General features: G+C 56.3%; 2 protein-coding genes across 2 annotated transcripts; both read right to left on the reverse strand.

Annotated features, from left to right (window-relative positions):
• INS49_004315 (uncharacterized protein) lies at nt 1–1,419 on the reverse strand (the record flags this gene model as incomplete). The annotated part of the gene is made up of 2 exons (XM_043165105.1): nt 1–1,212; nt 1,276–1,419. 2 exons carry the CDS (start codon nt 1,417–1,419, stop codon nt 1–3), a joined length of 1,356 nt encoding a protein of 451 aa, XP_043018755.1.
• Nucleotides 1,420–4,105: 2,686 nt separating this feature from the next.
• INS49_004316 (uncharacterized protein) lies at nt 4,106–9,379 on the reverse strand (the record flags this gene model as incomplete). The annotated part of the gene is made up of 2 exons (XM_043165106.1): nt 4,106–6,207; nt 6,262–9,379. 2 exons carry the CDS (start codon nt 9,377–9,379, stop codon nt 4,106–4,108), a joined length of 5,220 nt encoding a protein of 1,739 aa, XP_043018756.1.
• Between the last annotated feature and the right edge of the window lie 4,979 nt (nt 9,380–14,358).

The raw sequence follows: 14,358 nt of genomic DNA on the forward strand, positions 1-14,358 counted from the left end.
TCATTGATCTGCATGTTTGGACGAGTCGCCCACAAGCGCTCTGAGACGTTCTTCACTCCCATAACACTCTAATGCACACGCTTTCCACTCGTCCCAGCCTTGTTCGACCCCGAAAACTTGAAGAATGGCGTTTGCCAAGGGTAGTGCATGCTTCCACTTCGACTCAAGGCCCAGGCCCCAGAAGAATCTTCTCACACGCTCATCTTTTGTGAGTGGCTCCATCCCCAGGATCTCCTCATTCACAGCCTTACCTAGCGCAACGTCCTCTATGCTAAGCGACACGTCCCCATCACAAAGAGTTCTCATGTCGGCTGATACGAGGTCGAGCCCAAAAGCCTCCCGTCGTGGGACAACACGCGCCATCTGCCAGTCGATAATGCCTGTGATGTTGAGGTCTTCGTCGACCATCAGGTGGTCGCCCTTGTCGTCGACGTGTTTCAGATAGAAGCCGCCCTCTGAATCGCACAGCTGGGCTGCATTTTCTTGGAGGAAGCGATAAACCAAATAAGCCTCGACTGGAAATTGAGGGTAGAGCTGACCATCAGCGATCAAGGTGAGGTACTGTTCGGCCCACGCGGTGTAGTATTCCTGCGAGGTTTCAAATGGCCCATATGGATCAAGGCACACGAACCTGTCGCTCGCGGTGGAGGAGACACACGGCAGGTCGCCAGGATCTTTAACATACAAAGAACCCGCCTTCGTGAATGGGTACCTCTCTAGCTCAGCCAATATCCCCGTGAGACCCTTCCAGACCTTGTTCGCGTCTCCTCGACCGTCCCAAGGCTTGCCAGGGAGCTCTTCCATGAACAGGAAGCACACTCCGACGCCGTGGTCGGTGTTCTCGGAGGGGATACCGAACGCGAAAGCCCGTGGCGCGGGGACTGTCGTGGTTTCGAGAAACTTCAGCGTTGCATACTCGCTGCGTATTGAATATTCTGCAAGTGAGATGGGAAATCCGACTGCAAAGCCCGTGACCCGCGGCACGCGCATAAGCCAGGACGGGGACCTGTCATCGAAGCGGATGCGGACGTGGTAATTCGCACATCCGGTCAGAGCGTCCGCGCCAACGATCCTTGAGGGGTGTTCGAGAGTGCAAGGCTTGCCCTCGCTCAGGCTGGAAGCGAGTTCGCAGACCGCCTTCTCGTTGATCTGCTCTCGGAGGCGGCCGATCTCAGCGGCGATGAGCGCGGTGTAGGCTGCATCGTCCAGGTCCTTGATTCGAATTCCGGTTAGCAAGCTTTCCATTGTGATAGTACGTGTGTGAGGAGTTCTTACCCCAGTGCTGGGACACTTGTGATGATCCCGAGACATGTGAAGGCCGCAGAAATAGGAGCTGCACATGTCGCAGCCGGCTCCGACTGCGCGGGCGCTTGGTCTCTTGCATCCTGTGACCGAGCAGTCGAAGAACCTGTGCACCATTGTATAATTCTGTGAAAGTATTCTTTATCTGCTGGTGCTTGACGAAAGGAAAGCATGAGTGTAGTGCAGGATGTGCCGAAATGGGCGGAGAGTCGCAAGGAAACGTTGCTGGTGCCTAAATAATTCCAAGGGACATGCGCCTTAGGGTGCAGGCTAGCGGGCTGTGAGATGTGAAGCAGCAGGACCGGAAGTCGCGCTGGGATTTGCTCCTGTGTTGGGGCAATGTATGGATGCCCTGACAATGCTACTCTGAACCACCGTAATCTGATACGATTCTTCATGCCGGGTATGATTTGGCGGGGTTTGTTCAGCTCTCGAATCTGGCATCTGCCCGAAGCCCTCGAGGCGGCATTACTTGGCATTGCAACCAACTGAATCACCAACACACTCCTCTCCAGCGCGGTTGGTCCACGAAGCGCCTCATCACATCCTAGTGTTTGCTGCCTGGTCTGCCAACAAAAAGTATAACCTCAGCCTTGGACATTCGAATCAACAAATGAACAGCCTAAGCACACCAACGGAACACGACACTTGATATTCACGTTGTTGGCTGGCTCAATCCCTACGGACTGCGACACGGACTGGGGTATCACAGGAAGAATGCAACATACAGACATGAGACACCTTGCTTGTCGACGGCCGCCTGATCATCCGGCCGTTTCTGTGCAGCTCTGGCCATCGCACTCTGGCCATCGCAGGCGAATATCCATCATCATGCCAGAAGTGCTTTGTGCTAAACATTTCATCAATACTGACTGGAGGCAGCATGATTGCGTGAGGTGCACTCGGATACTCGCCTCGGTCAGCAGAGATGAGAAATGACAAGAAGTCTACAAGCACAACCCGGTATGCCAGGGAAGTAAGTAACGATTGCAAAATAGGGTGTGTAATTTCTGGGGTGGAAGTGCCAAATTGAGGGGGTGGCTACCAAATCGCAAGTCGGCGTTTACCTGGTACATGGGCTAGCAGGTTTGAACATGTAGGCAGTGCCCAACTTGAGACACACCCTTTTTCAACATACGTGTCTCGTGAACAAACTTAGAACTCTACTTCTGGATCTTGTGGACTTTCTAATCCTATACTTACTAGCCCAACAACCAGGAGGCCATTGATGCCGGCGGAGGTCAAGAAGTGAGCGTCCAGTTTTGATCGAGGCTCAGCAGCGCAGCGACAACACCAGTGCTTCTAACAGGTGGAACACAGCATCTGGGCCGGAGTAGTGGTTCATAGCGACAAAACACCGGTTGAAACTTGTACATAAAAGGCCTCCGCCATTTCCGGACAGGAAGTCCCAAAACTCTCTCCAGGTCTTCATCTTCCATCGCCCTTCCTTAATCTGCTTTCAAATTATCACATCAACCTTCACATCTATTCAATACTTCCAAAAAGTTATCATGTCTCCTTCAATGTCTCACAATCTACCCGTCAACACAAAGGCTGCTGCCAAGATCAGCACCCCAGTTGACAATGGTCGCGGGGAGCACTCGATGTGCCAAGGAAGACGGTAACAACTGGGCCGACGCGAACTCTCGCTTCTGCAGTGCTCGTAAGTTCTCTATTACCGGAGGTCTGATTGACGCCATGGTGAAGGCTAACACAATGAATTAGACCAGGGCTGATGGTCGGGTTCTGCAATCTTGAATGAGATGCACGTTCCGCTAGCTGGTGTGCCCTTTCACAAGTCACTCTTTTGAAAGGTAGTCGAAAGGAAGCAGGAAATAGGTGGTGAAGAGAGGTACCAGAATGACGACAAGACAACGGAAACAGGAAACGAACGCTTGATTATAACATGTTTGAGTCCATTGGATTCCCCCAAGAATGATTACACCCCATCACTACAATACATAGTCTGCTAGAAATCAACTCATACACATGATTCCAATAACTCCGACTAGTGACATGCATCGGCGTGACTTCGCCAGCATAAGTGAAGATCGAGAACTCAAGACTACTGGCTCGGAGTAGGCTCCAAGCAAGGTTACAACAATTAATTCCCTTATTTCAACTGAACTTTCCGGATGAGAGACGTTGAGGTCAATGCCAGGGGAATATAATATGACTTTACGTGAATGGGCGTCTTAACGTGGAGAAGCCAAAGACAGACAATGAACCACTACGCCTCCTCTAGATGTACGGAACGCCGCCAGGCAAACCACGCTTACCACAACACAACATCACATGGCACACACCTTTGGAGGAACAGAGGCTACCAGAGCTCATCAAGGCACACTGTTTTAAGCGCTACCGAACATGCATATACATACACACACGCCAGAGAAGACTGGCTGTGTACCCACCCACCCCCCCTTTATTCTTCGCTGCCACTGCTCCCCATCCATCCTGACTGATCAAATCCATTCCCGCGCCACGCTATGAATTTGATATATACAAACAAATAAAATACACAGCAATAAAAAAAAAGGTCTTGATAAAGAGGCAAGAAGACACACGCCGTCCCTGCCCGCTGCCGCTGCTGGCAGCATCCCAAGTGCCCGTTTGGGGCTGGGGAAAGAGGGGGTATCATCGCAGAAAGGGAAAAAGTGCCTCACACCGGCGGCTCTTATAGACGAGACCTACGCCCACAGAGGAGCCGTATCTCTCGTGTGTAACAGTGTACAAGGTTGGTGCCACAGGGACAGATCGAAAACACGGGTGAGCTCCGGTCTGCCGGTTTGTGGGTCCCACCTCATGACCGAGCCTTCAGTGTGGCTTCCAAGTCGCCCTCCTCCATCACGGGCTCGTCCATCTCGTAGATACTATCTCGACCTTCACGGTCGCTGCCACCGTCGTCCCAATCGCGCCGCGCGATGTGGTGGCCGTCGTAGTCCTCGTTCGCGTCATCCTCGAGGTCGAGGCTGCCTCTCGCTGCGCGCCTCGCCACCTCTCTTTCCCTCCAGATCTCCGCCTTCCTCACCTCAGCATGCTGCAGACAGTCCACGTAGGTCCGGAACTTGACAATCTCCCGCAGGAGGTAGCTGCTCTTCCGCTCCCAGTTCGCCATGGCCTTCTGCACATTGGGGCCCCGAGGGCTAAAGGCGAGCAGCATAGGGCTGCGCAGCGAGTTGTGCTGTTGCAGCTCGTCCTCGATGCTCTTGACGTACTTGAACAGTGTCTCCAGCTGCTCTTTCTCAGCCGAGTTCGAGGGTCGCATAGATTGTGTAGGTGGCATCCACTCTGAAATGGTGATTCGGTCGCCGGGAAGCTTGTTCGACATGTCGCCACCCCGTGTGCTGGAGCTGCCAAAGTCGAAAGAGCCGACGGAACGGAAACTGCTACCGCGTGAGTGCATGCTCGACCGCCCAACGGCGCTATTGCTGCGCTGCCGGCCTCCTGCGGTACCAGCTGCCGTGGAGCCGGAGTTCTCGTTTATGGCCGTCACAAGCGCGTTGTTGATTATGGCGTCACTCCAGCCGTATTCCATGTTCGAGACACCGCCGATGAGGGGATGCGTGCTAAGCCTGGCGCTCCAGTAGTTGGCAGTCGTGACGAACTCCTTGCATATCTCCGGCGTACCGACATGAAATAGGTGCACGGCACCGTTAGGTAGGGACAAAGCCCACACGTGGGGCCTCTGTTTCGAGTAGCCCGGCGATGGGAGCGCAGACGCAAGAGCCAGCCTGAGACTCCACGAGCCTAGGGACGTGGCATTCTCCTGCCAGTTGCCACCGCCGACCACTGCACCCTTCTTGATATTCTGCGCGTTGCGACCGCGCCGACCTGTGGACTTGTTAGGCGTGAAAGAGAAGATGCTCACGGTGCCCTTCTGAATGACGGCAAAGACCTCGGACCAATTACGCTCCTTGGCCTTCTTGTCGACACCATCCAGGTGATGCTTGTGAACGACCATGCCCTCCTTGACCCACGGTGGCCCGGCGAGCTCGAGCGACTCGTCGTCGAGTAGCTGTGTGAGTTTTGGTTCGTCACTGACGAGGGACTGAACGCTTCCTGTAGGATCCTCCCGGATGATGGCCTGGCTCAGGGCGTTGGCAAAGCCGATGGACTGCTGGTACCCACCGCCACGCGTGAAGTGCGATCCGAACGAATCCATGGACATGGAGGTCTGAGTTCTACCCAGGGAAGCCCGGCTCCACGTCGCGTTGGACTCGACGGGACTCCACATGGACTGGCCGTCATCGAAGCTTGTTCTACTAGAAGAGAATCCTGCGCTGCCGAACCCACGCGGCCGTGAACGACTCTTGGAGGACCAGCGTGAGTTGCTCGCGCGCATCGAGTCTGGGACTCGCCCACGCATGGACGGGTTCTCCGAAGGGGCTTTGCTGAGAACACTAGGTGAGCGCTTCAGCATGCCAATCACAGATAGGCCACCAGAAGGCTGTTGATCCGGTGCAGGCTGCTCGGCCCCAAACAGCGGCAAGCGCTCGTCCCGGATCGAAGCGTACGTGTCCTTCAGGACGTGTTCCATCTGCTGTTCCCATTGTTTCAACGAGCCCTCGAAGGGACTCTTGACCAAGGGACCGCAGTCGTCGAGCTCGGTCGGCGCATCACCGAGTGCAGATCCAGCTCGCATGGGGAATTTGACGAAGGAGTTGCGGAAGCTTGATCTTTCTTGTTCAGTGGGCCCGTCCCCGTCATCGAGATGCAGCCCCTTGCCTGGCAGGACGCTGCCCCTCTTGTTGAACATGTCAGGGACAGATTCACCCAAAGCCTGTATTATTGTCGTCATCGTGTTCTTGATGAACTGGCTCCGGGTCATCTTCTGCTCGATGTCGGCCATGTGCAAATCGGTGTTCAAGAGCATAATGGAGTAGCAGATGGTGTGGATGACGTCTGCGAGCAGCTGTTAGCACTGAAAGAAACGATTGCAGAGAATGATATCCTTACCGGTGGACTTGAACCCATGATTAGGATTGCAATTGCACCAACGCCTGGAGAATGCCACTAGGATCCGATCGACCTGCTGGGTTTCCGCCCTGAGAACGAGACGATTGCACACGTCCCGAAGACTTGTCACGATGTTCTTGTTCTTGAAGTCGTACAGGTCCATATACGCCTGCAATACCCGTTGCCGGATCAAGCCCTCTTCGCCCATCCACGAGGCAGCCTTATCCTTCAATATGAATTCCTCGTTGCCGTCAAAGATCTTCTGCGCTTTGGACCGATCGTCCGCGGTCGGGTCACCGACCACAAAGTAGGGCTCATCGAGGGGATTGTCCGGCTTCGGGGTAGTCACCTTGGAGTTTGGCTCCGAGTCTTCAACCATGAGGCTGGGGATGCTAGCTGCTGAAGCACGCGTGTTGAGCTTGGGATCTGTGAGAGCACCCTCGATTGGGAGCTGCAGGCTGGTGTGACGCTCGCTCTTGATTGTGCTGAGGCTGTCTTGGGTCAACCTGTCCATCTTCTTGTCCCGCATTGACGTGCTCGACGATGGTGAGGACATGGGCTGGTTCGTCTGGAGTGGGGCCAGCGACGCGCGGCCCACGTCGTTTGATGATCTTGGGTGGCCGTCTATCGCGGACTGGGGATCCATCTTCCTGACCCTCGGAGGGCTCTCTTCGCTCTCGCTGTTGTCGTGCAAGAAGGAGCCGGTGCGTTCGTAGCCGTACAGCGGCCTTGGGGGGTCTCCCGATGGTGTTGTCCTTCTTTGTATGTCAATCGCGGAGGTACTTGGTTCTCTCGACCTCGACTCTGATGGCACTGAGCGTATCGTCGCCATCGGGTCCGGCTCGTAGTCGGGTGAGAAGCTTCGTACGTTCCGGTCGGATGGCCGGCTGCCATCAGCCTCGGAGCGATGCACTGGTGACAAGTCATCGGGTGGCTGGCGAGGTGTTGCCAGTCCTGATGATGACCCTGAGTGCGTCAAGTATGGGTCCATAGCCTTTCTGAGACTGGTGACAGGGCTTGGTTGCGCGCGAGGGGTAAGGACTTCGAGACGTTGGGATGGGGCCGGGGGGAGTTGCACTGGGGAGATGGTGGGGGCAGCAAGCATGGGTGGCACGCGAGGCAACTCGGCATCTGTGACAGAGACGGACTTCTTCCGTCTCCTGAAGAAGCTCGAGGGCTTTTTCTGAAGTCCATGTGAGGAGTGATTCTGCGAGCCCCGCGACGGCGGATTGCTGCCCGACTTGGATTGTGATGAGACCTGGTTGGAGTTATTACTGCCCATGGCGGAGGCAGTGGGCGGGGCGGAATTGATGAACGAGTTGGAAAGGCCTGTCGAGTTGGCCGATTGATCCAATGCTGCCACGACACTGTTCTTTGAGCCGCCGCCAAACATCCTCTTGAAGAAGCCAGGCTTTTCCTTTGGCTGCGGTACAGAGTTTTGGGCAGGCGGGTGGTGCACGGGCTCTTTGGCCTTCTCATAGCCAACGTGTGGCGCCGGGGCGGCATCTAGCTCGAGCGTGGGACCGGATGCGGGAAGGGGCGCCGGCGTAGGGACGGGAGGTGCATCGCGGGGATTGAATCTGGAATTTGCCTGTCGGTTGGTGTTTGTGCTGCGCGAGGACTTGTTGCTGCGCTTGCGTTCGAGATTGATGGAGCGGACAGGGGAGAGGGGCTCGCCCATGGGCTCGGCCCGGTGGAAGGACGGCATTGACGGCATGTTGGGCAGCCGACGAGGTCCGACCGGCACAGTTGGGGTGGGGGCGGCATCATAGTCGTCCTGGTCGCCGGCGAGAGAGTCGGAGAGCTCCAATTGCCACGGTCGCCGTTGGTGCTGTTGACGGTGTGATTGATTTTGTTGTTGGTGGTTGTCGGGCTGCACGCCAAAGGGAGGGCTGCGGGCCAGCTCGAAACTTGAGGAGCGCTTCGTGCCTAGGCCGTGTGCCCAGCGCTGGCTGCCCATGACCTGCGCGTAGCCTCCTCCTCCTGCATCAATGCTATTTGTGCTACTGCTCTTGCTGCCCCTGCCCCCTCTCGAGTGTAACGGTCTCGACCCTTGTGCGCCGCCGTTTGTGCTTCGGTGGCTGGACATCTCGCGCATGCTGCTGATCCTGCCCAGATTGGACTGGAAGCCGGTGGAGCTGCTGTTGCTCCGCTGGCCCCTGGAGAGGGTGCTCGAGTTGTCTTCGTAGTCGGAGCTGTACGAGTGGCCGTGGCCTCGCCGGGGCGGCGCCTTCGAGGTGCTAGTCATTGTCCTGGCGGCCGCGGGCGGTTCGTCGTCGTAGTAATTTGACTCGGCGAACCCCGACATGGTGCGCGAGGTTCCACCGCCCTGGGCGCAATTCATCTGTCCCATACTGAACTGGTCGAGGGACAGGAGCATATTCCCGAGTAACGAGTCGCGCGTGACATTACGGGGCGAGAGGGAGAGGTCGTGGGAGTCTCGCGGCCGGGGCTGAGGGCGGGAAGGGGGAGTGGTCGCACTGGCGGGGATGTGGTGGTGGTCCCTGTCGCGGTCGTATTCAGCAGGAAAGTCATTTTCCTTGCTCGACATGTCGTCGGGTGAGAGCGGGTCGAAGAAAGTTTCGAAGGCTCCGTGATTGTCCCGGCCGTGCTTGGCCCAACCTTGTTCCGGGTCGAATGTGCCACTTTCCGGGTCGGCGTGTCGTGCATCCCTCTCGTGCGCGGCGTAAGCCTGAGAGGAATGCTTAGCAAAGGGGGAGGAGGAGGAAGAAGCAGCGTAGCGGTTGGCAGCGGCCTGCTTGCCCTTTGAGGAGACGGGAGGATGGCGCCGTGAGGAGGAGGAGGAGGAGTAGGAGTAGGGGGAGGTCGAGTGGTGGCTTACGGTCACGGTAGATGAGGATGCGGCGGCGGCGGCGGAGGATCGCAGGCTCCTGGACGAGGACTTGTAGGGCAGCTGGGGCGGGGGCGGCGACAAGGGGGTTGTGAGGCCGGGCGGGTCGATGGCGCGGGCGGCAGAGGCATTGATTGTATTTATGTTAAGGTCGGGTCTTCGACGGTTGCCATTTCTTCGAGGGGGGTAGGGGTCAAGGTCGTAGTCATAGTCGTGGTCGGGGTGGTCGGGATGATGCATCTGGTGCACCTGGTGCATCTGATGCATCGTTGGAGGCTGTGTATGCCCGTACCTGTGCCGGTACCTGTACCTGTACCTGCCTGTGTCTGTGCCCTGTCTCTCTGTCTGTGGTGTGTGTAGTGCAGTGTGTGTGCGCTGTGCTGTGCCGCGCGGGTGCAAGCCGTCTTGTCAGTCAAGTAAAAGTCGGTCGAATGGCCTATAGTAGGTAGGCTAAGGTAGCTTGGAGGCGCTCCTGAGGGCTCGAGGGCTTGGAGGGGCGCGCTGTCACTGGTGTGCTATGTGGTGTGTGCGGTACCACAGACAGGCCAGACAGGCAAGCCCTCCGCGGATCTCGCTCGTCTGGTCTCGGGATTGGGACTAACGAATGACTCGAGATGGGCTGTCCCAGGTCCTAATTCTAGAATCCCAGGGCCCAGGTTGTCGGTGCTGGGCGCTGGTTCCTAGCCAGGAGGCAACAGCGAGCAGCGAGAGTAGCAAGAGCAGCAAGACGAGTAGCAACAGCAATGGCAGCAGCAGCAGCAGCAGCAGCAGCAGCAGCAAGGGGGATCAGCCGTTGCGGAGCGGATGCGAAATGGGCGCCATGCAGAGCAGGGCAGGTTGGACTGGCCGGGATGGACACGACATGCATGCAAGTAATAATGAAAGGCAAAGCACAGCAAGGTGAGCAAACGGGTGGTTGCACTGGTGGCTGCACTGGCTGCACTGGCGGGCGGATGAAACGAACGACTGCGAGTCAATGTAGCCGTGGATTGGACCGGGATGGGATCGATTCGGTTGGGCTGGTTTTGGAGATGATGGATGGATGGATGCCTTGACAGCTGGTAGTTGCCGTTGGTTGTTGACCAGTCTCCCCCTGCGGCGCTTCGATGCAGACTAGGCGAGGCAGAAGAGACTCGAAGTGTACAGGCTGGCGGGAGAGATATCAAGGGGCGGGCGCCAAAAGGAGGAGATCGAGGACGGGGTCAAAGTTGAAGGCGAAGTGGGTGGGTGTCTGGTCCGCCTGTCTGCTCTACTCTCTCCGCTGGTGTGACACTGGCTCCTCCTGGTCGAGGTCAATACTGGAGACAGACAGGCCTAGTATGGCGCGTATGGGTCGAATTCAAAGGTCGAGGTCGAGCCCAAGCTCCAGGTGCAGCTCGTCAAAGCTTTCTCCAGTTACGTACAGTCAGTCCCACGTGTGTGATGGGCAGATTGGCAGATTGGCAGATCGCAGTTTGACAGGTATACGGACAAACAGGCACACAGATTGGGCCTGACAGACAGCGGCACGGCCTGTCAAACTATGTGTTATGGGGACAGACGGTGTGGACGGAGATACGGCCTGTCTGTTATACCGCATTGGGCCGGTGCTGTGTCTGGCGGTCGGGTTGGTTGGCGCTTCAAAATGGACCAAGGACAAGGAGACCTGGTTGCTGAAATGAGCAGAGCAGCGATCAGTTGATACTTGGTACCTAGGCAGGCAGGCTGGCCGACTCGCAGATTGTCCGGCGGTTGAATCGAGCACCTCTATGTCTGTCTGCTATGATAGGAGAGAATTGTGCGACCTTGCACCACCAGACCTCGGACCGGATATTGGATGTCGACAATCCTGGTGTGGGGGATTTGTGGTGTTGCTTCTATTGTTGGCAGGATCGGCCGACTGGTGAGGGATTGATCACCTCGTCATGTGCGCCGCGAAACGTGAGGACTGGAACAACTTCAGAGTGGAGGGAAGAAGAAGAAACGGTAGATCATCAAGGACACGAAAAAGGCAATCATCTGGAAATCAACCGGAAGGACGAGTGACCTTGACTTGCAATGACATGCAGCAGTCATGATCTTGATCTATCACTCATCACATCACATCACATCCACATCCACCTCAGGTGCCCGTACCTTCCTCCTTGCTTCCCTTCTTCCACCATTCATCGTCATTACCTAGGTGTTAACAACGTTATTACTATCATCGTCCCATTTGACTCCTCGCGGGGAAAGACCTCGAAGAATCCAACTGGGCCACGTTGTGCTTCCTCCCCTGTCCTGACTTTCTGACCTGTCTCCTGCCAGACCACTACTCCATCAGTTCCATCAAGGGCAGAAAAAGAAAAGACAGGCAAGACCAATCTCGTGGGACCAGGGTGCCATCCGGACGTGGCTTCCCCCTGTTCCCGATGGAGGAATGGAGATGAAGAGATGGGGTGGGGCAACCCATTGCTGAATGCTGCCGTATTGGGCCAGTGGGACTGGGATCCTTAGATAGCCCAATCACCGAAGAGGAAAGAAGGGAAAAAAAGAAAACCGCAGAGCGAGGAATAGCAGGACACTATGCGACAGGGACACACCAGAGATCAGGGGTGGGGTCCTTCCCTGTCTCTGCCCATTTCCCCTGTATTCTGCATCGAGTATCCCCGTAGAAAGGGGACAGGGATCATGGTCTGTGGCATCTTTTTTGCCTCTCTCTTCTCATTTGACTGATTTCCCTTTCGGGCGTTGCAGAAGATGTAGGCTCATCTCGGTGACCGTGACAGTGGCATTTCCCTTTGGACTTGGTCGTCTTGCCTCGTCCTACCACTTTCTTCAACATAACATCTGCCTTCAACAGATGCATCTCAGTCTCGGCCTCAACCCCAACTCTCAGCTCTCAACTAGCAACTCCCACACCTCTCGAGTGCCCCCCCCCCCCCGAACTGCCTGCCCAACTCCACTCCTGCGCACACCGGCGTCTCATCACCGCAGAGCCCCTCCACTTCTTCTTTCCCATGAGCCAGGGGTGCGCAGGCAAATGCAGATAGCCGAGCCCAACCGACCCAATGGTCCGCACCTTAAGATTGTCGCTTTGACAATGATCGGCCACAGCTGCACCGCTTCACCGGACAGAGCATGTGTCTGGCAGTCTGGTCGAGCTTTCTTTCCGCCAGCATCGGTGGCTCAAGCATGAGCCGAAGCATCGAAAAGGGGGCCAGAGGAGGGGAATCTGTCTTAGCGCCAGGTACGAGGCGCATCTGGGTGGATGGGAAGGGTGCATTTGGCGGTACGATGCGAATGCGAGAGATGCCACCCCAGTTTCCACAAAACCCTGATTTGTCCCAAGACACCAGGGCGCATCCGCACCGACAGACACACATCCAGATTCCGTAATGCACCCGAATTCATCACTGCACGCACAGCCCATCGCATCGCATCGCATCAAATCTTCAATGTCGCAGGTTGCGCGAGGGCGCACTCAGCACACTCACACACCTCACAGGGCCACAGAGACACGGACAAAGACATGGTAGCAGTGACATTCCGGCACTCGAGAAAACGTGGCTTGTCCGCTGACGTGGCATTGATTAATATCAGGCCCCCATATAGACCAGCAGCATCCCCCATCCGGGTCCCCATTGAGAATCCCACCTCATCTGCCTCGACCAGTCGCAACATTTCCTTTGTCCTTTTGGCCTTTCACCCCTGGCGCCTGCATGTCGAATCGACGTGCTCTGCCAGGCCTGTCAACCTCGAGACGACACCGTGACAGACCTCCAACTGTTGCATCACGGTCGGAGAGTTTGACCCATTCTTCGGCAGTAAGGCTGTAGGGCTAATGCATCGTATTGGAGAGACCACGGACGCATCTCACAGTACCACTCAGACGACGAGGCGGCGCGAGACCAGACGAGACGAGATGGACTGGGCAACACAAGCCAACGGCCCAATACGCAGGGCTTCCTGTCACATTGACAGGTCCGAGCGTGCCCAAGTGCTGACCTACCAGGTCTGCGATGCGGTGCAACTCAATGCCATGCCATGCCATGCCATGCCATGCCATGCACGCCCGTTTGACACGAGGCTCTCAATCCCCGACCAACGCAACCGCAAACCACTGCCAGCACTGCCAGCACTGCCAGCACTACCGACGCCAATGCCAACGCCGGCAGCAGCAGCAGGAGTAGCAGCAGCCGCATGTTTCACAAGCCAACAAGCTGACAAGTCATGCAGGTCAAGCAACACGGAACATGTACGTGTCGTGTTACTCGTTCTGAACGGCTTCTACTGTGTAATAAAGCCATGTGGGCAGAATGCGCCTGCAGCAACCCGAGCCCGCGTCTCCGTCTAGACTCTACGCTAGACTCCTCTGTCCGTCGATTGTGGAGCTTTGGGACTCTCAGCTTTTAGCCCCCAATCCACCCTGCCCCATCACGGATCCACCTGGGGTATGCGCTCCGAGGCGACAAAGAATTCGCCTCGCCTCGGGCTGCTCGATATGTTTCCAGTTGATGAAGTCGCCCTGCATTCTCAGCACCACATCGCCTGCATGATTCCCCACGAGTCCGCAATGGACTGGATGACGCCTTTAGACTGCATGGTACCGGACGGCCCGGGAGCGGAGAATCATTGACCAAGTGGAACGGCAGAACTGCCAGATCCTTGCTTTGCCTCTGCCGTCCCCAAACACACCGCCCAGTCATCCTTCTTCTAATGCATGTCATATCGTCCGCTGGCCTGCCAGCCTGCCAATCTCCCTTGATAAGCTTGACCAAGTCCTGGTAAATTTCCCACCATAAACCCAAAAACGCCACATGATCCCAGTAACACAGGGACCTCTAGTCTAGGATCGGGTAGGTGCTGTACAGGGAGCTGGGCAATCTAGCATAACAGCATACATCACAGCTATCAAAGGGAAGAAAAACAAACTCCCTAATAAGTGCGGACGTCAAGACCGTGGGAGCCACGCGGGACAGTAACGAGGACGTGTGGCACTGGAATCAGGATATAGCTATGGGTCGGCTGCATTACGAGCGTACACACTTGAAGATCCTGTCAAAATTACACCCGTTCACACCAGGGCTCGGCCTGCACCCGAAGTTGTCACGATGTAGCCAAAGACAAGTCCAAAGCAATATTTGGCCCAACTGATTTCCCTCCGGTATGCTTCTTCCAAGGATGACGCCTTCAGCAATAACTATATGCTTAGCTAGTATGGAACCACACAAAGCAGGTCGAGCACTTGGCCCCATGCCATCACGCGTAGCCGCCACCCTGGGCCA

Source organism: Diaporthe citri (genome assembly GCF_014595645.1).
Source record: "Diaporthe citri strain NFHF-8-4 chromosome Unknown scaffold_11, whole genome shotgun sequence".
NCBI lineage: Eukaryota > Fungi > Ascomycota > Sordariomycetes > Diaporthales > Diaporthaceae > Diaporthe > Diaporthe citri.